The 26,094-nt window shown below is 40.6% G+C and overlaps 2 protein-coding genes across 4 annotated transcripts; one reads left to right on the forward strand and one right to left on the reverse strand.

The window, feature by feature from the left end:
* Positions 1-1,182: 1,182 nt before the first annotated feature.
* Positions 1,183-8,009, forward strand: LOC141912012 (sarcosine/dimethylglycine N-methyltransferase-like). Of its 2 annotated transcripts, none has more exons than XM_074803167.1 (7): positions 1,183-1,456; positions 1,999-2,036; positions 2,130-2,242; positions 3,394-3,599; positions 4,066-4,168; positions 4,433-4,574; positions 7,180-8,009. In XM_074803167.1, exons 1-7 carry the CDS (start codon positions 1,393-1,395, stop codon positions 7,372-7,374), a joined length of 861 nt encoding a protein of 286 aa, XP_074659268.1. In that variant the 5' UTR covers positions 1,183-1,392; the 3' UTR covers positions 7,375-8,009. The 2 variants fall into 2 exon arrangements, with proteins under 2 accessions (XP_074659268.1, XP_074659267.1); XM_074803166.1 differs by lacking the exon at positions 4,433-4,574 and adding an exon at positions 5,784-5,925 and having other exon boundaries at positions 7,180-8,004.
* Positions 8,010-8,434: 425 nt separating this feature from the next.
* On the reverse strand, positions 8,435-24,272 carry LOC141911979 (cilia- and flagella-associated protein 69-like). 2 transcript variants are annotated; one of them, XM_074803116.1, is made up of 20 exons: positions 23,728-24,272; positions 22,911-22,976; positions 21,857-22,043; positions 21,315-21,413; positions 20,872-20,945; positions 20,469-20,547; positions 19,591-19,768; positions 18,777-18,952; positions 18,515-18,636; positions 17,770-17,989; positions 16,426-16,590; positions 15,547-15,662; positions 15,022-15,222; positions 13,316-13,508; positions 12,222-12,359; positions 11,767-11,843; positions 11,022-11,219; positions 10,258-10,409; positions 9,880-9,922; positions 8,435-9,028 (listed from the first exon to the last, which is right to left on the reverse strand). In XM_074803116.1, the coding sequence occupies exons 1-20, from the start codon at positions 23,941-23,943 to the stop codon at positions 8,900-8,902; spliced, it is 2,829 nt and encodes a 942-aa protein (XP_074659217.1). In that variant the 5' UTR covers positions 23,944-24,272; the 3' UTR covers positions 8,435-8,899. The 2 variants fall into 2 exon arrangements, with proteins under 2 accessions (XP_074659217.1, XP_074659218.1); XM_074803117.1 differs by lacking the exons at positions 11,767-11,843; positions 12,222-12,359 and having other exon boundaries at positions 11,022-11,221; positions 13,424-13,508.
* Between the last annotated feature and the right edge of the window lie 1,822 nt (positions 24,273-26,094).

Below are 26,094 nucleotides of genomic sequence, written 5' to 3' on the forward strand. Positions count from 1 at the left end.
GTATAATTGTAATACAGGGCATCGTCGCAAACGTTCTAGTTAGGTTTTGCAATTTCAAAGCCCCCACGTGTTCAATTCAATATTTCAATTCCATTCAATTCAATATCTATTACACGGAAAAGCAGAACAATCGAATCATAAGAAAGCTAAACTAATTTAAAAAAGAACGAGAAAATTTAAAAAAATTTACAAATGTTATAGCGCGCTTTTCCATGTGGGCCTTGCAAAGCCTTAAAGGCCGCTAACGCAGGCACCCAATGAAAGAGAGAGAATAAAGAAGAAGACAGAGAGAAAAAAGGAACAGATGAGCTCGTGCTTGAGAGAATTTATAAGTACAGCAGAATGGTTTAGGGAATACTTGTATTGTTATAATAATGAGACGCTAAGTTGATGTAATGGCAAATTTGGATCAATTGTAACAGGTTGGGTTGTTGCAGATTATGTTCGTATTGTATTTGATGGTGAGATGTGATTTTAGATGGCGTTTAAGAGTATGTTTATTCATGTGCAGAATTTGCATTGAGAAGGGAAGGTTTTTCCAAATTGAGAAAATTTTTGAGAAAGATTTAGTGCTTGTATTCGGTTGATTTAGAGGTAGACAATATGTGTGATCATGTCGAATGCTTTTGTAGGTGTTGATAGTGGGAGAAAGGTTTTCAATGGTAAAGATGTTACATACTGCCACATGTTACATAATGCCTGAGAAAGAGAAGCGAATGCAGCTTTTAGTGCGCGCCCAATCAACTAGCTTTCGTTGCAGGATCGTTTGGGTATACAGTCTTGGGAAATTCTACTGAGCGAAACTCCACTCAAACCAACTTTTTTGGTGAAGTCCCCGCTGTCTCCAGAAAAAAAACACAGTTTAATACTTTCCCACGCTTGCTGAAATATTCCGAATTTTCTACGTCGCGGGTCATCGTTTGAAAAAGAAACCTCAATATAGGATAAGAATATGTACACATATGATTCCGAAATATCTCCTTATCATCGAAAGATGACCGTTGTAAACTTCCGCACAAAAATTATAAATACTCAATCCACTTTCATTATTTAAACAGATTTTATGTAAATAGCCAGACGTGTGCCGTTTAATAATTCATATGAAGCGGTATGGCGCGTACGGTAAAACGTAGGTTACGTAGACGTACTTATACTAGCAGCAAGTATTGATCAAGTTCTGTGAGGAATAAAATGCGTACGCTTTATCACCAGTGTGCGCGTATATAGACACCGACAACCTAGTTGTACTATCAGTACTAGATAGACGGCCTTTCGAACCCATTCGAGGAAGAGTTAAAAGGTCTTGATCGATTGTTCATTCATTGCAATCGTATATTTAAAAAAAAATATACGCCTCAGGCGAATAAGAGTGGAGGAATCTCACTGTGAATCATGGCTAACTCTACGGGTCATCATCGACAAAATGAAAGCCAGGAAATTAAGACGATGCAGCTCTGTGAGTATAACGATACAAACAGTTACGCAGACGTGAGTTTTTTGGATATCTCGGGGTCGTTTTCAATCTAACTAACCTTGTGGAAACGTTTTCTTGCGCGAGGCTCGCACGCGGGTGACTCCGAGCAAAATGTAGCTATCGGTTGCCCGGCCGCGACGTTATGACGTCATGCGGTCATTTAATCTCATTTAAAAAACTTTGCTTGTTATGAATATAGATTTGTTCCAGAAACAGAACGTATATGTCATGATCTGTTTGAAGAAAACCCACAATATGGAGAAAAGAGTAGTTGACCTTTTTCAAAAACTAAGATAGAGTGACGTTTAAACTCTATTGTGTTTAATGACGATGATCTTCTTGTAAAGCCAGATCCCGAGCCAGGTCGTCACGGGTGGGCCCTACTTAACAGCTAGAGTTACCCTCCTCACCCCTGTGTCGCCACAACAGGAGTACGTTTTTTTTTCAATATTCTTATCATAACCATTCAAAACGATAATATCATTCAAATTCATCGATTTTTCGGTCGTGATTCTATTTTTCAGATTCCGAAGTTGACCGAATTTACAACGATCTGGAAGAGGTAGAATCTTAATTCGGTCGTTAGTCGGGGCGAGGCCCGAAGTATATATATACCTATGCTATTTCGTAATTTTCGGTATTTTTTCATGTGTAGATGGGTTACGCTCGAGCTGACCAACTGAACGTTGAAGACGTGTCAAAATTCGATCATTACCACTACTACGGCACGGACGCGATCGACGAGGCCATCGCTAAGTTGAACATAACGTAAGTCCGGCTGTTTTCAGGCCCGTACCGAGGTGGTTCGGGGGTAGCGATCGACCTAAAATTTTCAAAATAATTTCTAGAAAGTCAATGCTTAAAGATCTAGGTCAAAATCTTTCGAAATTTGGTGACAATGTCCTTTTATGGAGCGGGGTAAATTCATTTCATTCTAAAATGATTTACGTATTCATTTTATATATATAACGCGGTTTTTTGAAATCGAAGGACATTATTGGCAGTTTGATGTTCCATTTCATTTAGACGTCGTAGGCCTATTCTTCGCGGATGGAGAGACTATAAATTGGGAGTGTAATTAAACTTTCGATCTCCAGAGGCACTGTACGAACAGCCCTGGCTCAACGATATTCGCGCTTAAAAAACAACCATATCTAACTTCTAAGCGAAACTCATTATTCATGGAAAAACCGTGTCAAAGCAAAATTCAGGCTACAACTGGTATGAAAACTATGCGTGCGAATGATAAAGAGTGGACCGTTTGTCATGGGCTGGAAACCGGTTTTTAAAAGGCTGCGCAAAGGCGATTTATGGGTATATTTGAATCATGACGGATCTCTTTAGATTCTACTACTTCGTTTAGGCACGATTCTTTATGAGCCATTTTCAAAACTAAGAAAGTTATGACGCGTCGAGTCAATACTGATAAGCCATTTTCAAAACTGATTTAACCATACGTCCATAAGAACAGTTGCAGTGTGACAGTGGCCCAGTTTAGTGGAGCACATGACTAGCACTTAGATCAGAAGTGCGAGTGCCTTGTCGTTAGACAGTTCCCGGTCTCCACGCATGATATCTGAATGGTACGACTAAATGTATCCATGGCCAATGAATCGAAAAGTCCGCAGTTCTGGGTTTAAAAAAAACACCATCGGTTTCGACGGGTTTTACTCGGGTCTACATTGTTTTTTTGACGATATTCGTCAATTCTGATTGGCGATCCATCGTCGTTTCAACGTTGTGTTCAACCAACTGTACTAAAATAGATTGCTACTGATCTAATCACTCTAAGAAACGTCAACGTAGAAAACCAATGTGCGTCGCAGACACACGATGGCATGCAACCAAGGCTGCTTTTTCACTGATTATCACTAGCGTTTTCTAGCTCAACTACATTTACGTTGAAATATATTTCCTAGGTCTGAAAGCTCCGTTTTGGACATCGGCTCCGGACTGGGCGGCACCAGTCGCTATTTGGCGCACAAAACCGGATGTCACGTGACGGCTGTAGAACTGCAATCGGATTTGAACGACGTGGCACGTGACCTGACGATTCGGTGCGGACTGGCTCCGCGTGTTCGGCACATCTGCGCCAACATCCTCGACGACCAACATTTGAATTTAGGTTCGTTGCAAAAGTTTATATTGTCATATATCAAATCGAAGTCGAATCGATTTTACTTAATTCAAGAAAAAACTTTTAAATCCAACCCAAACGATTTGAATAGCCATTATTTTTCATTTCGATATCATAATTGAGTTTCAATTAATTAATTCTAAATTCTTGTTTTAATATTCTAACTGATTAGGCATATTTTTCTGTGGCCTCTTACGTTCCTTAAAAGTGTACTGGGCCCATGACGAGATGTAAGTCCAAAATAGACTTAAATCTTAATACTTGTCTTAAGTTGTTAGATTGGCTATAAGATGCTGTTTGGCTGGTTTTGAATCGAAAGCATGACTGCGCAAATACAGGCCCTGATTTTCGAGTCCACTCTCGATAGAATATACCGACCTGTCTAAGCAGCTACTTTTTGATTATCACGCATTGTATTGACCGTCAAAAAATGTCATTGAATTTCTTTCTGAAGGACAATTCGACTTCGTGGTGAGCTGGTTGGTATATCTGCACATAGACGACAAGGATAAACTATTCGCTACGTGTTACAAACATTTAAAACCAGCGGGAAAAATGTACGTATAAAAATGAAATTTTTTATGAAATCTTTATATTTCTTATTTATTGGTCACTTACCACGGACTTAGAAACGACGGGGCTTGAAACGCGGCGTTAGATCGAAGAATCCGCCTGTCGACGCGTAGCTACGCTGAGAAACTTCCGATTAGAGTCCGTGGTCTGACATGTCGTACCTGTTGGGCTCTTCCCTGATTGAGGCCTACAATCATCTAGTACTCACAATCACGTGTATTTTACCCATATATAATGATATGTCTCAGGTACATCGAAGATTTTTTCTCACTCGGTCAAATGTCACCGGACGAACTGAGCGTTTTGGAAACGGCTGTCAGTTGTCACGGTCTACCGTCAATGACCGGGTACCTTACCCATTTGAAAAACAGCGGGTTTTCCGTAGAAGAGGTGAGAGAGAGAGAGCGTCCGTGCATCGTCTTATCGTATCGTAGTGCGTGTCGACATTTATTTCAGAGGCACGGCTTAGCAGTAGTTTAGTTTCTGATGCCAGGGGTGAATCCCAAGATTGCTATTGAAGGTCTTGTGACGTAAGCGGATTTTGATGGTTGTAATAAAGGCGCGCAGTGCAACCTCGTTACAACGAACGTTGCGGAGACCTCTCGGCATGGAGAGAGGAGTTGTTAAGTTGGGGGAAACTGTTGAAAGAGTAAGTCTGAGTTTTCAGGGCAGCCATCGGAGCAGTATGAAATTAATTCAATCATTACTTGGGACAAAATTCTATACGTTATATATCAGATGAATCGTTCTATGCGAGTTCGTTGTAACGAGAACCCACTGCATTTTGATTTTAAAGGGAAAAATTGATACCTTGTTTCTCCGCCTGCTGAGCTTAAGTTGACCCGGCCGCCTATCTACCCTGTAAATTACTTTTATTGCGATCAAGCTAACAATAACAGGCACGGTAGCTATATAGAAATGAACTGATTACAGACTTTATTGCATTTGACAAAATGACCCTGCCAACTAGGAGAAACAAGGTATCAGTCTTGTTTAGCCTAACTAAGGCTTCGCCTTTGAAAATCGTGTGGATTGGTTTAATGCAGAGAATTCCATAAGATTTCGTATGATAAGGCAGAAAGAAGTTAAGAGTCCATTCAGAAATAGGCGACTCAAAACAATTCGTGTCCAAGGCTCTCAAGACCCTCTGGATGCCATAACTCGTAAAAGCTTTATCTAACTATGTAGTACTGGTAAATGTTAGTGGTTTTTAGTGGCTTTTTTCGACAGAGTTGAAGAGGGTCTAGTTCCACTGTTGAATCAAATTGAACCCACACAACAGTGGGAACCGGATCCTGGGTCAAATTAAGCCCACACAACTGTTGAACTGGATCCAGAGATGAATTAAACCCACACAACTGAGGAACTAGGTCCAAAGTCAAATCAAACCCACATAACAGTGGAGATGGGTCCAGTGTCAAATTAAACCCACACAACTGTGAATCTAAACCCAGATTCAAACCCTTGTCTGGGTCGTCACCCATTCCTTATAGAACTGAATCCGGAGCCAGACCCAGCACTACGGTAAAGTAGCACGTATAATGAACATATATCGGTTAGTCTTCTAACGCTTGTCATGCTTCTAACAATTTCCATCAGGTATATAGAAGATTTGTTCTCGCTGGCAGAACTCTCGCCTAACGAAATGGAATTACTAAGAAACGCTATAAGCTGTCGTATGCTGCCTTCTGGCGATGTTTATCGAGAAACTTTAAAAAAGGCTGGCCTCGAAGTTGTTGAGGTATGATGAAGATTTGGAAACCATCGATGAAATCACACTCTACCCGTGTCGTGTAAAGTATATAGAAACCCCAACGCTTAGAATGTTCAAATAAAGTCCGAAATGGTTCCTTTGAACTAGGAATTTCTTGGGTATTACTCCGATGTAGTTGATTCAACGCTTCGACAATATCCATAGTCATCTTCGCTGTATTCCTTGAGCAAGTAGTTTATTCAACGTTTCGACTTAATCCTGATAGTCATCTTCAGGAATACTGTATTCCTTGAGCAAGTAGTTCATTCAACGTTTCAACTATATCCTAATAGTCATCATCTGGAATGCTGTATTCTTTGAGTTACTAGTTTATCCAACGTTTCGACTATTTCAGGAGTACTGTATTCCTTGAGCTCGTAGCTCATTCAACGTTTCAACTATATCCTAATAGTCATCTTCAGGAATACTGTATTCTTTGAGTTACTAGTTTATTCAACGTTTCGACTATATCATAATGGTTATCTCCAGGAATACTGTATTCTGACTTTATTTTATCTGGGCGTTGGATTTTCTATAATGCCCTAGTGAGAAACTACGATGTCGAAGATTTTTTCGAAAACGATTTTCACGTTCGAAAATCAGTTTAACCGACACTCATGGAATCGTACAATATCCTACCAAAACTCAATACATCATGATGTTAATCGGGTCGATTGTTATGAACCGCAAATGTTGTCTATGACCTGGCCTTCGAAACAATAGGGTCAGAAAGTATTTCATCAGAATAGGGTCAGAAAGCATTTCACCAAAATAGAGAAGGAAAGTATGTTATCTCTCTAAAGGTGAAAAAGTATCTCCAAGTTAAACGAGTTTAATAGGTTATCATTGGAGTCGAGAACGTTTATCTCCTGTATTGGACTGGCTCGTTAGGAATAGAAAATAAACCAGAATTTCTGTTGCAAAATCAAGCACGTTTCGACTGTGGTCGGTCTCCTGTACCGATTCCGGATTCTCTTCTGCCGCGTTCGTTCCAACCTGAATGTTCATAAGCTCTACCTATTTCGGAATAGCGTAGATCCTGATAGATTTAACCTGATAGAAGCGGCCGCCAGAGTGAGAATTTGATCCGGAATTACCTTCCCTAAAACCTGCCTAACGACTACCTATAATCCCGGCTTTCCATTTTATCTGCTACATTCGAATTTCCGCGCTTAAATTACGTCAGAATTTCGCTTTATTGTAAACTTGAACGAAAGTTAATTCGGCGATTCTTTTTTGCAGTGGTCTGACGTCACCGCAAGTTGGACACATCATTGCCACGAACGCGTCGGTCTGCACAAGGCGAACAAAGAGAAATACGTGCGCACGCACACCCTGACGTCATACGCGGCGTTGGATCATTTTTACAACGCCGTCGATAAGTTATTCAGCGGAGGTAACGTTGGTGGCTGTAAAATCGTGGCTACGAAAGTGTAAACATTTGAAACGTATCGACGAAAAATTGTAAATATTGTGTCGCTTCTTATTCATATTACGCTCCATCCTCGCTTGCCAGGGATTGATTGCCGCCCGCCGAGGTTCACGCCAGAAAACCCTGGCCGCTGCTGTCAATTACATCGTCCACGATTTCTCGCGCGGACAGGTTCCCGCTCAGCTGCTCAATACATTGACTGGTAGCCGCTGGAGCGGCAACCTGTTCGCCCAAGCATGAGCGGTGTAAAAGACCAATGAAGGGTTTGCAGTCAGGATTGGTGTTGACGTCTGCTTCGGCGGGAGACGATCAAAGCAAGCGAGGATGATTTTGGTCGAGAACTATTCTCAAAGTTGTTTTTTTCAAAGACGGTGCAATCAGGTCGGTTAATTGGATATAAACTATATACTATAATGAAATTATTTTTTGAAATTAATCACATTATCTCAGGACTCGGGAACCACAATCATGGCTTAAATCTAGTGGTTAAAACAGTCAAAAATTAATTACTCTCAACTCATGGAGAACCCAGGTGTCGTGATTGTCAACTCGCTGAATTATTTGCTGTACCAATGCAACCGAATAGAAACGAGGTGATGGCTATAGAGACTTTGCCCCGATATAATGACTACGCAATATTGGGGTCAAAAACAATGATCCACAGAACAGACTCTCGAAGTTTGTAAATCTCCCATTTTCTTTTGTTGTTACGTGTCCAACACTGGTGGGCAAACAAACTATACGAGGCTGCGTACAAAACAACAACTACGTCACCAGACTTGACTGGTCACCGCCACACCTGACTGCTTGGACCTCACTGGCCGCAAATCGATATACGACGTAGTTATGAAATCACGCGTCGCTAGGCCAAGGGGCTGGAGGACGCGAGTTTGTGGAGCGATACCTGACCCCTGGCAAGCGAGGATGATTCAGAAAATCAGCAAGTGAACTGCCACAACACTGACCAGACAGATTAAACGCGCTGAGTAGCGACTGGTTCGGAAGACGCCTCTCGTCCAAAGAAATCCCAATGAAACAAACTTGAAAAATAATTTAGCATCCCATGTATTTCATAAACAATCATAATATCACAATTGACAATAGCGTTTAAGTAAATTTATAATATTATCATTTTAAAAAAAGTGAACAATTTTTATTATTTCTCAAAGATTCAGCAGTATCTACAATTTTTCTATTGAACATCGGAAAAATGGACGGATTAACTTCAAATCTAATATTTTTTGAGTTATAGAACGTAAAAACCTCTCTTTAACAAAAGTTTCACGGTCGTTTAACCTAAAGGTCTATTTACAAAACTCCTCTTTCACTAAATATTAACAAACTGAAAGGTTTTTCGTTTTTTTAACTAAGATACTCGGCATTAGCAACACGAAAATCGTTACAGCCGCGGCGAAAAATTCATATTTAGTAATTTTCATAAATTTCGATAATCTCCCGACGAAATGGCTGCAAAGTTAGGTAAAACTGAAAAGACAGCCAAATTTTTTTCAAAAAGTTTTAAGGATAGATTCAAGCTGTATCTTTGAGAGGAATTTTTCTCGGTTTGAGGGTGCCTAGTTTCTCGTCGTAGTTAACCAGATGACCACCCGTCAACTCGGCTGGGGTACTTTCTACTGCTACGTACGGCCCGCTGAAAGTCTGAAACGAAAAAATTCAGAGGAAACATCGTGAGACAAATCAATTCTACACAAACATGATGGTCGAGATTTCCAAATAATATTAATACTCTCTATTGAGTTATAAAGTATTATAGTAGGATGAAATTGAAGCGTCTACCATGAAATTATGATTCAAGATTCGAAAACCAAAAAATTTTAAATTTCAAATTCTAGCTATGTATTTATGTGGTGAAAAATTTGTTCCTAAAATTTTGATGTCTCAAAATCCAAAATTTTAAAAGCTTATCCCGAGATGTTTTCAAATGATATTTTTCCTAGTATGGATTTTTTTTCTCATTAAATCATCAAATTCTGCAATCACATTGTCTAGATTACTTTTAAATATTCGAAGAGTTTCAAAAAATCTAAATCTTGTCAGAAAATTAATTTGACATAAATTCGCCTAATTCGGTTTAAAGAACGACAACATTGCTGCCGGCAGATGTGCTAGGTTCGAATCCGCGCGCTCAATACACAGTATTTCCTACCGTCGTCGCTAGGTGACAGCACTGTCCAGGGCGAACAGGAGGTGAGGGAGGCGTGGAGTATGATACAGGGTTCGCTGTTACGCTACAACACACCACATACCGGTACATATTAGCATATGCATCAAGGGGTCAAAATCTTCAAGAAACTTAAGAAGCACTAACAATACTTCTTATTCACGAAATCATTCATTAAACAACCTTAAATTTTCTCAAATAGACAAGAAATTTTTTAGCAGCAATCCTGCCCATTTTCGAGTTGCCCATTGTAAGTAACTGTTTTACTTCGACCCATACTCAACTGCCAGGGCGTTGAAGTGATAATTATGACGGCAAAAGAACATACCGTTGTTTTGATGTTTGATAAATCCGTCGCGTGAAACGTATGCCTGAAAAAAAAATTTCAGAATAAATCAGATATCCCGTGTATATTGAAAACTTGAGATAGATAAATAAACTATAGATAGATAGATAACTATTGCGCTTTAGCCCAAAAATGGGCGAGTCAATTTTTACAGCTTACTACCATAGTATATTTGGCGACAATGAATTGATACATGACTATCAACTATTTTTGCATTGCTTATCATTCAATAAAGGTTTGTCACCCAAAAACTGGGTTGCCCAATTTACCCAAAGTATTCACTAACAATAAAGTTTGTTGACAAAAATGGGTTTCCCAATTTTTACCACTTCCCAATTATTGAATAGGTAAAAGACTTACTTTTCTTTATGTTTTGTTTCGATTCTCGAAGCTTCGATCGAGTGCTGCTGTCGTTGTTTGGCTATTTTCAACAATCCGTAGTTCGACGTGCGAGCGACGTAATCAGCGAAATCGGTCAACGCTTTCTCCGTCTGCCGGTAATTCTCTCGAATCTAAACGTGAGAAAAAAATAAGTAGAGGAAAAATTTGAAATTTAGAATAGAACATCCCCTCCCATCAGAGTACTACTGTGGCAAGTGAGGATCGATCAGTTTTTGCTAATGAGTAGTAGGACATCAAATACTGCAGCAATAGAGGATTCCACTTGTGGCAAGTGAGGATCCACCAGGTGTTGCTAGTGTGCAGTAGGACATCAACTTCTGCAGCAATGGGGGATTCCACTTGTGGCAAGTGAGGATCCACCAGGTGCCGATGCTGAAGGACATCAACTACTACAGTACAATAGAGGATTCCACTTGTGGCAAGTGAAAATCCCCCAGGTGTCGCTAGTGTGCAGTAGGACATCAACTACTGTAGCTATAGAGGAATCCACTCGTGGCAGGTGAGGATTCACCAGGTGTCACTAGTGTGTAATAAAGACATCAACTACTGCTACAATAGGAGATTCAACTTGTGGCATTTTATATTCAAGGCAAGTTTGATAGATATTCCAATACAGGAGTTTAAAGATCCAGTTCAAAATTGAAAATAAACTTAATTTCGACTGTAGTTAAACCGACCGTTAGTCACGCCATCTGGTGGCGTCATACGTAGCTAGTGTTTACCTCGGCGTAGTGTTCCTGTTCGTCGAGTAGATCTTGTTGTTTTTGCGCCTCCAGTAATTCCCCTTGCGTTAACGCGCAGCCCTGAGCGCGTTCTTCGATCGCTCGTGTGATCGTTTCCAAACACTCCTGATCGGGGGTCACCGGTCGAACGCCTTCCATTTCTAACTCTTTGACGACCTCCGTCCAAACTTCTCCCAACTGAAATTTTTTTCAAAATACTACATGATGCAGTGTTTTCAATAAGAGCCAGGTCCCAGGTCCCAGACCTGTCTGTCATTTGTAAAGGACCTGCCTGTTTTTTCAAACGAGCTTTCGTTTCAGGGACTGTGACATATTATGGGACCCTCCTGTTTTTCAAAGGGACCTGGCTTGTTAATTTCTTATTGAAAACACTGCTACATGAAATATTACTTGTTTATGCTGCTTGTTATTAATGCTTTTGATGTTATCTATATTATGTTAATTTAATGCTTTTAATGTTATTAAAACTTTTATTCACTTTTCATGAATCACATATTGATAAAGAAATGCATGGGGGCCTGAGTTTCCAATGTTTTTTGCTAAATTTGTCGAATTCCTAGAATTTTCCCTTATTTTTTCCTTGATTTTTCTGATTCACTGAGAAGTAGTTTAGGTCAGTGGCCAGCCTGATTTTGTATCATTTTAGCTACTACAATCCTTTTAAGAGATTTACTCAAAAATGAGTTAATATTTGACTCGCAGCCTTTGAACTGGGATCACTTACCTTGAAATCATAGTAACGTTCAACAATTGATAACGTTATGTGATCATCCGTAGTCAGTCCAGGCAATTCAACAAAGCCTTAAATATGAAAAGTTTTTGATGAAAAGTATAAATATGAAAAGTAAATTTTGTCCAAAAAAAAAACTTCCAAGAATGGCTTACTGGTAGTATAACAAGATTTGACCAAATATTTCACTTTACTAAAGATTACTATCTGTCGGGCGGAAATCGGTTTTCCAACTTCAGAGTCCAACCCACCAGGGATTTGCCATTTCCAAAAATGGGTTGGCAATGTCTTACTTACTTCATTAAGTTTGAAAACCCGAAAAAGACTCAAATAAAGACTATATATTAACGAAAGTCTGTCACCCAAAATTATTTACCAACTATAATATTTGTAACCCAAAAAGGCTGCCTGAATTTTACGTTTAACTCAGTACAAGAATTCACACCTACCTAGTTTCGTAAATAGTGAATATATTTTCGCGCGAAGATTCTCCGACACGTCGACTATGGAATGACTCGGACAGGTCGAGGGCAGCGGTATGATACCCATCTCGGCTTGTAGAGCACCGACGAGCGGGTTGCTGAAATCTGTGAGACGAAAATAATGTAACAATGCAAGCTACAACAGATTTCAGGCATAGATTCAATAGGGAAGATAGCATTTAGAAAGTCAACATCGGAAAAGGTTTGGTATTGATCTAGTTCGTTGCAATGATCAAAATTCTGGCTCAGCGTATGACTTAGTTTCATAATGGCCCTTTTTAAGTGAGACCCACTTCTTGACCCACTTCTTCACAAACAGTTCTGACAAAATGTTTGACTAACATTTAAACTACCCCGTGTTAAAAATGAAATACCATCGAAGAAAAAGGTAAAAAGTTTATCAAACAATAGACTTACAATCAAATGACAGAAATTTATAATTTGTTTCTCCTATCTAATATAGTTGTTTTGTGAATTTGCCTTGATAAACTTTTCTTCCTATTTCATTGAATAATTAATTTCATAGAAAATAGAAATCAAATGATGAAACATGATAAACGTATAATCATTTAACCATCTACAAGCATTAGAATTCGATTGCAATCAAATTTGGTGTACAGTAGAGTACGCATAAGTGGTGGATTTCAGTACTAAGGGTATTGGTGAATTACAGTTCTAAGGGTATTCAAGGATTTGTGTTTTTATCTACGGTATCTTATAATCTATTCACATTATTTTCGCGGTAATTTTGTGCGATGATTTCTAACTCGTTTCTTCGATCTTGTGTAGACCTAACATTTACAGAATGAACGTAAGCCAGGATAAAATTCAGTTCGGCGTGCTATAATACTAAACGACTGCAAAATCGTGTGCGCTTCGATAGGATAGAAAAATGCGAAATTGTATTCTACCATCTCCTTGATGGGCGAAGTATCCAGATTCTTTGATGAACACTTGAAAAAAATCATTTCGTCGTTTTCAATTTGACATAGATTATTTTCATGCTCATGAACGAGTAGTTCTTTTTGAACGACGCAAAATTTCTTTTTTACGATCAGTACCTGCTATGGCGCCGGACTCCTCACGAGGGACTCCCATTTCGCGTTCTTCCTCGCGCCACAATTCGCACATCAAATGCGCGGCAGACTTGTCACCTTGACCTCTCCACGTGTTTATATGCGGCAGACATTTCGGGTTCTCCGTCAAATCCAGTAAACATCCCAGAATCAAGTTATGCATACTTTTCGGACAAGTCTGCGAAAAAGGAGATAAGAATGTAAATTTTTCAAACCGTTAAAAACAGGACCGAGTTCTACAGTTATTAGATTAACACATTCACTCCTGGCTACAAGGACACTTGTAGTTCCAGTTCCATCATCATTGCCACAACGAGCTTTCTCATAGTTCCAGTTCCATCATCATTGCCGCTATGAGATATCTCATAGTTCCAGTTCCATCATCATTGCCGCTATGAGATATCTCATAGTTCCAGTTCAGCCATCATTGCCACTATGAAATATCTCATAGTTCCGGTTCAGTGATCATTGCCACTATGAGATATCTCGTAGTTCCAGTTCAGCCATCATTGCCACTATGAGATATCTCATAGTTCCGGTTCAGTGATCATTGCCACTATGAGATATCTCGTAGTTCCAGTTCAGCCATCATTGCCACTATGAGATATCTCATAGTTCCGGTTCAGCGATCATTGCCGCTATGAGATATCTCGTAGTTCCAGTTCAGCCATCATTGCCACTATGAGATATCTCATAGTTCCGGTTCAGCGATCATTGCCGCTATGAGATATCTCATAGTTCCAGTTCAGCCATCATTGCCACTATGAGATATCTCATAGTTCCGGTTCAGCGATCATTGCCGCTATGAGATATCTCATAGTTCCAGTTCAGCCATCATTGCCACTATGAGATATCTCATAGTTCCGGTTCAGCGATCATTGCCGCTATGAGATATCTCATAGTTCCAGTTCAGCCATCATTGCCACTATGAGATATCTCATAGTTCCGGTTCAGCCATCATTTCCACTACGAGTTATCTCATAGTTCTGGTTCTGCCATCATTGCCACTACGAGTTATCTCATAGTTCTGGTTCTGCCACTATGAGATATCTTGCAGTTCCTTCACCATTATAATTAAAAGTTTCTATCTCGTAGTTCTGATTCTTCTTATTCACGGTTCGATATTTGCCAGTTGCTCAAAAGTTGGTTAGAGTTAACCAGTGTCAGTTCATTGTTACTACAGTATTTATCAACAGGTCATCTTTAACCAACTTTTGAGCAACTGGCCCCTGGACCCAGTTCCACAGTCGTGAGTTAACTCTGAGTTAAAGTTTGTTCATTTTCAATGAGTTAACTCTTGAGTTAAATCTTAACTCAGAACTGTGGAACTGGACCCAGAACTGTAGAACCTGATCATAGGCGTCCCCAAGGGGGGTGCGGGGGTAGCGGACGGACCCCCTTTTCGAGATTACTTCTCAAGTTACTATGTAATGTTCAAGATTTTTCTTGCCAATTTGACTAGTCTTTTACCTCTAAATGATTCATTGAGAGCCTGGGAAACGTCTTTAAAGCCTCCAATTTTTAAAAAGTTTTTTGGGGGAGGCCCACCAAACACCAGACATTGTGCTTGGATGCTGGATTGATGCTAATTCGAACCCCCCTAAGAAAATTCCTGGGGACGCCTATGCTGATCGGATCAGAGTTTGCATTTTATCTTCGATTCACGTGTTAGTTTTCAATTTTCGATTTACCTCGAGCAGATCGAGCAGCAGAAATACGCCTTCCGTCTCGAGAAAGATATCCTCGGTCGAGTAACAGCCGACGACGGCGCACCAGATGGCGTCGACGGTCGACAGCATCAGTCGGTGGTGACCAAGTCCGCTGCTGATCTTGCGCGGGTTCATTTTCATGTAACCGGTCAAAACTTCCACGCCCTCGCGACCGAATAGTTCCTAAACGAGAATGTAAAATAAAAAGATCATAATCACAAAAATCATAATTAATTACTAATTCTCAAGGACTTCATCGATTTAGAACCATGACTACAATTACTCGCTGATAATATATGCAATGAGGTTAAGGATTCAGTAGAATAATTATCGTATACAACTTAGGGATCGCTCATTTATTATGTTCGCATAAAATTTGACTTTTCAACCCCCTCTGTACGCAAATTGTCGGCCATTTTTTTCATATACATTAAGCATTACAGTACGCATATGAACTTACCCCTCCCCATACCCTAAAGCGTACGTAATAAATCAATGATCCCTTACCCGTCTGTGCATGTCGCCTTCGCATAGATTCGACAATATGAATAGCATATCGCACTGCATTTCAACATCGATAGCGTCGTCATCTTCGTCCGATTTACAAACATTACTCAATATTCCTACAATCGATTCAAACAGCAGAAATAAACACTTTTAATTCCACAAAAGAATTCAACGCGTTCGCTACCTACTACAAGATATCTCATAGTTCCAGTTGAGTCACCATTGCCACTATGAGATATCTCATAGTTCCAGTTCAGCCATCATTGCCACTATGAGATATCTCATAGTTCCAGTTCAGCCATCATTGCCACTATAAGATATCTCATAGTTCCAGTTGAGTCACCATTGCCACTATGAGATATCTCGTAGTTCCAGTTCACTCATCATTGCCACTATGAGATATCTCATAGTTCCAGTTCAGCCATCATTGTCACTATGAGATAACTCATAGTTCCAGTTCAGCCATCATTGTCACTATGAGATATCTCATAGTTCCAGTTCAGCCATCATTGCCACTCTCTGAGATATCTCATAGTTCCAGTTCAGCCATCATTGCCACTATGAGATATCTCATAGTTCCAGTTCAGCCATCATTGCCACTATGAGATATCTCATAGTTCTGGTTCTGCCCTCATTGCTAATACAAGATATCTCACTATTTCAGTTCAGCCATCATTGCCACTATGAGATATCTCATAGTTCCAGTTCAGCCATCATTGCCACTATGAGATATCTCATAGTTCTGGTTCTGCCCTCATTGCTAATACAAGATATCTCACTATTTCAGTTCAGCCGTCATTGCCACTAGTTGAAATTTTATCGTAAAACTCGAACCAGGGCCCACCTACGCGAACGTATAGATTCTCATTGTATTCCTACCTGTGATCTGATTGATGGCGCCTTGATCGACGAGATCCTGAATAATCACTTCCTCCCCGGTCGAAATTATACTGCGTAGCAACCGTAAACAATGCCTCATCTGCGCTCGTTTGTTGCCGCGGCCACCGACTGCGTGGAAACTGTTACCATGACCGCCGTAATCCTCTGAAAATCAGACGAAAAATATCGTATAACGATTTTTAACTTTACGTCAGTTTTATTTTATGTCAATTATGATTTCATTTCATGGAAAAGTTCATTTGATTCAATTGAAATGTAGATGAAACTGAAGCCTGGGAAACTGAGTAACTACTAGCAACACCAGGTGGATTTTCACTTGTTACAAGTGGAATCCTCTATTGCCGCAGTAGTGTCCTAGTGCGCACTAGTGACACCTGGTGGATCCTCACTTGCCACAACTGGAATCCTCTATTGACGCAGTAGTCAATGTCCTAGTGCACACTAGTGACGCCTGGTGGATCCCCACTTGCCACAAGTGGAATCCTCTATTGCCGCAGCAGTCGATGTCCTACTGTACACTAGCGACACCTGGTGGATCCTCACTTGCCACAAGTGGAATCCTCTATTGACGCAGTAGTCAATGTCCTAGTGCACACTAGCGACATCTGGTAGATCCTCACTTGCCACAAGTGGAATCCTCTATTGCCGCAGTAGTGTCCTAGTGCGCACTAGTGACACCTGGTGGATCCTCACTTGCCACAAGTGGAATCCTCTATTGACGCAGTAGTCAATGTCCTAGTGCACACTAGCGACATCTGGTAGATCCTCACTTGCCACAAGTGGAATCCTCTATTGACGCAGTAGTCGATGTCCTAGTGCACACTAGTGACACCTGGTGGATCCTCACTTGCCACAAGTGGAATCCTCTATTGACGCAGTAGTCAATGTCCTAGTGCACACTAGCGACATCTGGTAGATCCTCACTTGCCACAAGTGGAATCCTCTATTGACGCAGTAGTGTCCTAGTGCACACTAGTGACACCTGGTGGATCCTCACTTGCCACAAGTGGAATCCTCTATTGACGCAGTAGTCGATGTCCTAGTGCACACTAGTGACACCTGGTGGATCCTCACTTGCCACAAGTGGAATCCTCTATTGACGCAGTAGTCGATGTCCTAGTGCACACTAGTGACGCCTGGTGGATCCCCACTTGCCACGAGTGAAATCCTCTATTGCCACAGTAGTCGATGTCCTAGTGCACACTAGTGACACCTCACTTGCCACAAGTGGAATCCTCTATTGCCGCAGTAGTTTATGTCCTACTGCACACTAGTGACACCTGGTTGATCCCCACTCAGTAAATCAAATAAATCTCTACATACCCGTTCCGACGCACCATTCGAGCAGCAACAGCAGCCGAGTGCTGCCTTGACAAGTCATATAATCATCGATCATCAGCGGACACAGCGTGCACAGAGCGGCCATAGCGTGAAGCTGTATCTCCTCGAATTGAGCGGCCGTGTAATCGGACGGCGACGTCGTGTTCTCGTTCTCGCGCACGTATCCGAACAACGCCAACAATACCCGGCCTTCCGATAGAATCTACGCACAGACGGAGAGAGAAAATAAATCAATACTCATTTTAATAGTTCTATACACAAAAATGCTCTATGATCGCTACTGGCGGTAATTCTACGATGGCCGCCCCCATAAAACCACCTACGACATCATCAAATCACCCCTACAGACACTAGAAAGATGGCTGCCTCCATAAATCCCCCTATTACATCATCAAATTACTCCAATAGACACTAGAAACATGTCTACCCCCATAAATCCCCCTATGACATCATCAAATTACTCCTACAGACACTAGAAAGATGGCTGCCTCCATAAATCCCCCTTTGACATCATCAAATTACTCCTATAGACACTAGAAACATGTTTACCCCCATAAATCCCCCTATGACATCATCAAATTATTCCTATAGACACTAGTGACATGTGTGCCTCCTATTACATCATCAAATGATCCATTAGTGATTTGATCTATCATAGATCCAATCAGAAAAGGTGACTGCCTCCATAAATCCCCTAATGACATCATCGAATTAAGTGAAAACTTACCGGAACTGCGGCCGTGTTTCTACTCAGTAAAACTAGAATATTGATGAGCAACTTTTTAAATTCGAAATCTTCGTGACCGGTTCCGAGACGTAAATGGCGCACCAGCGCGTGATGACTCTTTACTGCAATCAAAAACAAACGCACGATAAAGTTTTTTATCAATCGAAGCTGCTGGTTTAGAGAAAGGATCACGAAATCTAAAGCACAACCGTCGAAATGGCGCCGCAGAAATCGCTTCTATAAATTTGCACTCAAAACGAACCTTCTTGAAACGTGGCCAATAAAACGAACATTTTAACGAATCCCGTCTCGACGAACGGAGCGTCCGGTTGATCGGCGATCAATAACGACGTGATCACTAATAGATCGTTGCGTAATTGTCGATCGTAATGACTGTATCCCTGCGTAACTTGCTGCACGAACGCTTCCTGTAGCTGTCTGTAATCAATCAATTTATCAATTATCAGGGATGAAAACGGCCAATATTGAAAAATTTATCAGTTATTGTCTTATTTTCATCAAGCAGTTATTTGCATGTCAATCAGTAAATTGCATGTGTCTAATTGGTTGTGACATCCATACATTATTGCATATTGCATGTTGCCAGCGCATGTGACATCCAAACATTGCATGTAACATGTGCATGTCACATGCACTAATGTGTCACATGTTAAAAAGTATTCCATGCATTACATTTTACCCATACATTGCGTGAGACATGCACATGTAATATTTCATGTGACATGCAGTTTAACAAGTCACATGTAATATTATTGCTTGACTACTGACTGCATTACATGTTACCCATACATTGCATGAGACATGTACATGTTACATGTAGTATTACATGTTACATGTAGTATTACATGTTACATGTAGTATCATATGTCACATGAAGTATACATGTCACATGTAATATTATTGCTTGACTACTCACTGCATTACATGTTACCCATACATTGCACGAGACATGTACATGTTACATGTAGTATTACATGTTATATGTAGTAACATATGTCACATGTAGTACATGTCACATGCACTTTAACAAGTCACATTACGGCTCGACTACTCACTTGATACAGACGATATTGCCGAGTTGTCCGGATACTTGTGATTTGTCGCCGTTCTCGAGAAGATTCCACAAAATATCGACAGATCTGAACAAACATTGTCCGCTGGGATCATTCTCATTCAACGCCGTACACAACCGTTCGGCAGCCTGAGCCAATAACATCTGATTACACGTGAACTCTACACATACAGAAATACGATCATCTCAGAAACTTCCCTTTCAATTCCATGAAATTGTTTAATAATGTGGCCTCAAAATTGTCTGAATATCTGTAGAGGAGGCAAGCCCAGGGTCCAGTCTCATGAAAAGGGTTAAAGCTTAACCCCACAGTGCGGTGTATAAATCAGTGATAGATTTTGCTAGTACACCGCACTGCGGTGTATTGATGTAATCAGTAATTAGTTTTTGTCTTTATTCAAAAACGGCAGCACCCGTCAGACAAATACTAATAACTAGCGATACACCGCGCGGCGGTGTAGACACACTATAGTGGTATTCCCGTTATTAAACACACTAGGGTGATTTTTTAGAAATGTTTAAATTATCTCTAGCACTATAGGGTATAAACTAGTCAGCACTGAAAGGGTTAAAATGGTTCAGTTTAAATTGTTGTCCTCCTCATTGAAAACATGAAGTATCCAACAGCCTGAAACTTCTGGTATAAAATTTTCACAAAAGTGGGCCCCGATTCGAAATAGAAACTCCACTTGCTGCTTAGATTAAAAACCACCTTGTCATATTAATAATAATAATAATAATCATAATAATAATAATAATAATAATAATAATAATAATAAGGATTAAGGAAAACCAAAGGATAAACGATCTGAAATGATTATTTAGGGTTCATACTTCTTTTGTTTTGTCGAAAAAACTCACCGGAATCTTTCGAGAAATGTTGTAGCACGTTTAAAACTGCTCGACGAACTTCCAGGTCGGATTCCAATAGCGATAACGACTGAAAATTTGTTGAAACAAAAATAAGATCGGAAACCATCATCTGGGTCATGAATTTCTGCACCGTTGTCAGGCGCGGATCCAGGACGAAATTTTAGGGGTAGCACAAAATCAAAAGGGCAGGCAATATTTTAAAAGGGCACTATCCCCTTCAGATGCAATTTCCAAGCACTTGGAATTCTTTCCTCCAAATAAAAACATAGTAATAATTTACGGGGGCACTTAGAAAAGCTAGAGGGTAGCACGTGCCCCGTGGGCTACCCCCCCTAGATCCGCGCCTGGTTGTTAAACTCTAGATTCTAGGTCAACTCGGTAATGAACTCACTTTAACGAGCGTTTCCGACACGTTGCTTTTCTCGACAATTTTTTGGTTGTACGATTTCCCTGTCGCTTGATGCTCTAAAAACCCAGATAAAAACAGTATCCATCTTAAACCTTTCACCGATTCTACACTGTGGTGCGGTGTATAAATCACTGGATGGACTTTGCTAGTACACCGCACATCGCTAGTGTATCCATGTTATTAGTAATTAGTTCGTATCTTTTATGAAGGATGGCAGCTATGTCAAAAATGGCAAAATAGTTAAATATTATTAGTAACTTACTAACAATACACTGCACCGCGGTGTACAAATTTTCAAATTATCTCCAGCACCGACGGGTATCAATTAGTCAGCACAGAATGGGTTTAAATTCTGGCATATTTTATTTTCATTATGATAACATGCACGTGTAATACGTATAGTATAGGGCGGAATTAGAACTTACTTTGAATATTCTGTCCCGTCGGTTCCTCGCAATAAAAACTGACGAGCGTTGAACATATTTGCAGACGGACTTCTTTACTCGGTACTCGCATCAGATAACCTTCAAAACGCAATCAGAAAGTCGACATTTGTTATCTATCGAGGGAGGACATTTTTCGATCGAAAACTCTTGTGAAAACCTTTTAAGTTTCTGACTAAATTCTGTCATTTGGAATAACGCCTTTTAGTGATGCAATTTACATCTTAGAAATGTCTCTCTAAGAAATCAATTCAACTCAGAAACCTAACTCCAACTTTTTTTTTTAGAGAGATCAATGCCATTTCTGAAAGCATCTAGGAGTTTCCACTTAAGGAACTTAAGATTATGCCGAAATAAACTAGTGCAAGTTGTAACTGAAATTGGTTGGGCAGCTAATTTTTGCTCATCTTATTATTATTAGCACACTTTCAAAAAACTGATCTCAGAGGGGATGTAGATTGATACCGCATTCATTCGGAACCACAGATATCTTGACATTTGCATTGATACAATTATACACGCACCTAATTGCGAAATCGACTCTATCGCAATTTGCTCGTACGACAGTTCGTCCGACGTTTTCTCTTTCAGAAGCGGCAGACCGCAGATTTTCAATAGATCGCACATCGACTCGATGTAGAGGGGTTGATCTTCGGCGCGGTCGGCGCAGATATTCAGAATACGGAAAATCTGTACGAGATCTTTCATCAGCTGAACGAACGACACGCGGTTAAGGAATGTTTCGAATACGAAGGCGCCGCATATAAACAAATGGGCTCGAGAATTACAAGGATTTCGAAGAGTAAAAAGGCAGGGTTCCTACGGATCAGTCGTTCCTAGATATAAGGAGTAGGATTTCCAAGAGTAAAAAGACAGGGTTCCTACAGATCAGTCGTTCCTAGATATAAGGAGTAGGATTTCGAAGAGTAAAAAGGCAGGGTTCCTACAGATCAGTCATTCCTAGATATAAGGAGTTTTCTAAACTTAAATTCAGTAACGCCTCATACGGTAAAAAATAAAAACTCCAGGTCCAAATTTTATCGATTTTAAGGGGTAGCCTACTGGGCCCAGTTCCGCAGTTGCTAGTTAGAGTTAAAATTAGTTCATCTTCAATGAATGAACAGTTCAATCATTGAAAATGAACTAATTTAAATCTTTTAATCTAAATCTTATTTGAATTGAAAATTTAATTCAATCAATTCGATTTGACTCCTGAACTGACAATAACTGTAGAACTGGGGCCCGTACAACTGCAAACTAGGCAAACATTTTTTATTGCCTATTTCACAAAATTGAAGGACTTTAATAGGAGTCCAGGACTCAGTTCCACAGTTCTGAGTTAAGATTTGACTCGGAGTTAATTCATTGAAAATCAACTAATTTTAACTCAGAGTTAACTCAAACTCACAACTGTGGAACTGGATCCTGGGGATTTTGTTCAAATGAAAGGAGTTTCAAGCACCATTTTTAAAGCATTTTCCGTTTCAAAAGAGTTTTAACCAGTCAGTGAGTCATAGGGTTCCTGAAAGAGTTCAATCGAAGGAACAAAGCATTCTTTTTTTTTGTTGAAAAAGATACAAATCCAGTGTTGTAATGTTTGCCGAGTTTCTTCATGGCGCAAACATGTCGATCGTACATCATTGACTGAAATAGAAAAAATTCAGATGAAAAGATCAGACAAGATTCCCGACCCAAGCCATAAACGCCGCTTCAATTCCCTGATCTTCAAATTTACGAAATTGAAATTACAAATAGGTTTGCTGATAAAAAGTCTGAAATAAAGTAGAAAATTGTGTAAGGATTAAGGCGAGATTAAGCTAGATAGCAGCTATCTATGACTATAGTATGTAGTGTTAAAACGGTGAGAAATAAACAAGAATCCTAGGCCTAGGCCTCGCATGTCATCTTGGTAAATTGTCTCATCTCAGTAGGCTAAAGCCGAGCGTAGGCCGACCTTGCGATGCGATCGTCGCATTGCGTCACAAGTGGGGGCGTAAGTTGGTTGCGACGCGATTTCCAGCGACTGTGTGCGACTAGTTGCTCCCAGTCGCAAGAGCGCGTAGGTCGGTCGGGACGGTCGCGTCGCAGAAAGTAGAACATGTACGACTCACTGCGTCTGGCATCGCTGGCAGTCGCAACCCGTCGCAAGGAAGCGTAGCTTGGCGAGTCGTTGCGACGCGATCGACATTGGCGGTCGCAGTGAATCGCGCCGCAGTGAGTCGCAAGGCCGACCCACGCCCGGCTTAAAGAACGACTCCTTTTAAGTTACTTTTCTTCAGAATTGTTCACACATTTCTATGACCTTTCACATTTCATCGTACCTTTAAATGAACATCAAAGTTTCACATTCAATCCGATATCGAAAATATCGGCGATCAAACTTCTGAAAACCTACCGAGTGAGGGTCGACGAGTAATTTCACGATCTTCGCCAGATTCACCGGTTGCAGCTTGACGCCTCGTAGAATGCCCATATCATCGTCGGTGATCATGTGACCGACGACGGGAATCCTCAACTTATCGGGGACGACCGCTTGAATCATCGTCTTACGATTCGCCGGCGACGACGACATTCCCGTTCGCGGATTCGTTTGTGTCTGCATAGCAGCCATCTCTAATTCCCGGTTATTAATTCCGTTCTAAAATCGGGGGATGACTTAATAACAATAGATAGTCAGGCTAAACTCTAATCACAAATTTCGACTTGATTATTTGTTGACTTCTTCCTTTGAATTTGATGGTTTGTTTTGATCCCAATTATCATCGCTTTAAAACAATTGAAACCTATATTTCGTGCTTTATTTGGCCCTGTTTCCCGTCTCTTAACTCGGGGCCACACGGGCCAGGTGAAATATAGCCGCAAATAATCCTTCAATCGCGGGAAAATCGACCGATTCTTCCTCGGTTTCTAACAGTTCAACGAGTCCATGTCCGCCATATTGCTTACGTTGTTGTTATTGGTTACCGGGGATATTCAAAGCGCTGCCGCGGTATGGACGCCCTGATGTGGATATTCTCGGAGCTATCCATTTCTCTCACCACGCGTGCCGCAGTACACTAAGTAAGTAAAACGCGGAAAAGGTATATAAAAATGTGACTGATTCCGAATACGGCGCCGCCCGCGGCCACAGCGGTAATGGCTTAGATTTTAGTAATCAATCTAAGTCTAAGGCCAGTCTTAAGACCACCTTCGTTCCATAGCCAATGTAAAAAGTTAGACCAATTGTTGCCTTTGAGCAAACAGGTCCTGGCTGTGATTTCGGGCCCGAAAAGGTCCGGCCTAGCCGCTGGCCAGTGGACGTCGTGTTTTTTACATTTTAGAAATAAAATTTCGATTTTAAATTCTTTTAATGGTAGATAGCGGGTTTTTATCCCATTGTCCCTGGTTCATTCGGCATCCCGGCACTGACTCGAGAGTTGATCACATTAACTAAGGGGCCTGATGTCCGCAGAGCCAATACCCGATCCTCGATGAGGAGAACATTTAAAAACATTTTTCGATGTTAATTCGTTAGCCGTTTTTGCATCAGTTTCGTTTAACGTTTTTGTATAATCGAGGTCATGTTAACTAATTAGATGCTTGTGGCCCTTATCAGCCCAGAGCGCGAGACGGGGTCAGTCGCTAGAATGCCTCCACTCATTGTAAGAAAAACAGATGAAGTTAAATAAAACATCAGTCACTCGGGGAGCGAAAACGATCACAAATACACTGCCCGCTCTTTATTTTCTTTAGTGTGCCCTCTTAGTAATTTTAGTTGGCGAAAAGATGTCGTACGAACGAAAACCTTTACATTCCCAACACAAAGATACCATCCGAACGAAAAGATTATTTCGTTTCCGCGAATAATTTAATTCTTTCCCACGTCATTCAAGTCTCCGGGGCCCTAACCTGACCGTTACGGCGACCCTTCTTCCGTGTTTTAATCTTCACCACATTCGGCTCATTCTACCTTGCATCGAACTGAAACCGACAACAGCAAATTCAATTCGGCTTTATTCAAAGTATTTAAAAAACATCTTTTGAATTTCTTTTCGTCAACTATGGGTACAAAATGCTAAATCTATAGCTTAAAGAGATTTGTTAAATATTATGAAATGATCCTATAAACGATATACATCACAAGATTCAAATAAATCTATAGGATAGCAAAAAGTTCAGCCCGGATGTAGATATTCCTGGTCGGAAATATCGGTGAAGCCCGGCCCCGGAGCGGACGCTAATTCGCATCCCATAATTCTGTAAAATTGCACCTGAAAAAATAGAAAAAAACAACGATAAATCATGAATCGTGTCTAGATTTCAACCTCTGATGACGTTCTGAGGTAAGTTCTCGAACCGTTCGAGTCGAATGCTATCGAAATTCGTGAATAAATCCGTTACGAATCGTAGAAAAACCGAATTGAAATCGAATTTCGCCGTGAAAACGTCGTTTTTTGGGAGCGACTGCATGCAGTGTGTGCAGTTCGTTCGATGACCCTAAATCTAATAACGCTTATACGTAATCTAACCATTAGACTAAAGGTGCGCCAGGGCCAAGGAGAGTTGGAGAACAGTTTGAGAAAAAATAGTGGATAAGAGTAGTATTCATACCCAGGCTCGCAACAACAACATTGCTTAGCGTGCGTCCACTGACAGTACCTCTCTACCTCTGGAGGCTTGTGGAATGTTTTAACTTAATAAAGCGCTCAACCCTGATCATCTGGACCCTCTACTCCCTAACCCTATCAAAACCCTCACCTTAAACCTTACAAGATGAATTTTT

The sequence above is a fragment of the Tubulanus polymorphus genome, chromosome 10 (assembly GCF_964204645.1).
Source record: "Tubulanus polymorphus chromosome 10, tnTubPoly1.2, whole genome shotgun sequence".
In the NCBI taxonomy this organism is placed as follows: Eukaryota; Metazoa; Nemertea; class Palaeonemertea; order Tubulaniformes; family Tubulanidae; genus Tubulanus; species Tubulanus polymorphus.

What these genes read in the sequence shown, in the direction of transcription:
- LOC141912012 (XM_074803167.1), top strand. Translation starts at nt 1,393, where the DNA reads ATGGCTAACTCTACGGGTCATCATCGACAAAATGAAAGCCAGGAAATT. An exon ending in ATCGCTAAGTTGAACATAAC is followed by an intron (nt 2,243 to 3,393) that starts GTAAGTCCGGCT and finishes TATATTTCCTAG; the next exon opens with GTCTGAAAGCTCCGTTTTGG. An exon ending in TTAAAACCAGCGGGAAAAAT is followed by an intron (nt 4,169 to 4,432) that starts GTACGTATAAAA and finishes GATATGTCTCAG; the next exon opens with GTACATCGAAGATTTTTTCT.
- LOC141911979 (XM_074803116.1), bottom strand. Translation starts at nt 23,943, where the DNA reads ATGGCTGCTATGCAGACACAAACGAATCCGCGAACGGGAATGTCGTCG. An exon ending in GGAGTCCGGCGCCATAGCAG is followed by an intron (nt 12,360 to 13,315) that starts GTACTGATCGTA and finishes TTCGTCTCACAG; the next exon opens with ATTTCAGCAACCCGCTCGTC. An exon ending in TATCAAACATCAAAACAACG is followed by an intron (nt 9,029 to 9,879) that starts GTATGTTCTTTT and finishes TTTTCGTTTCAG; the next exon opens with ACTTTCAGCGGGCCGTACGT.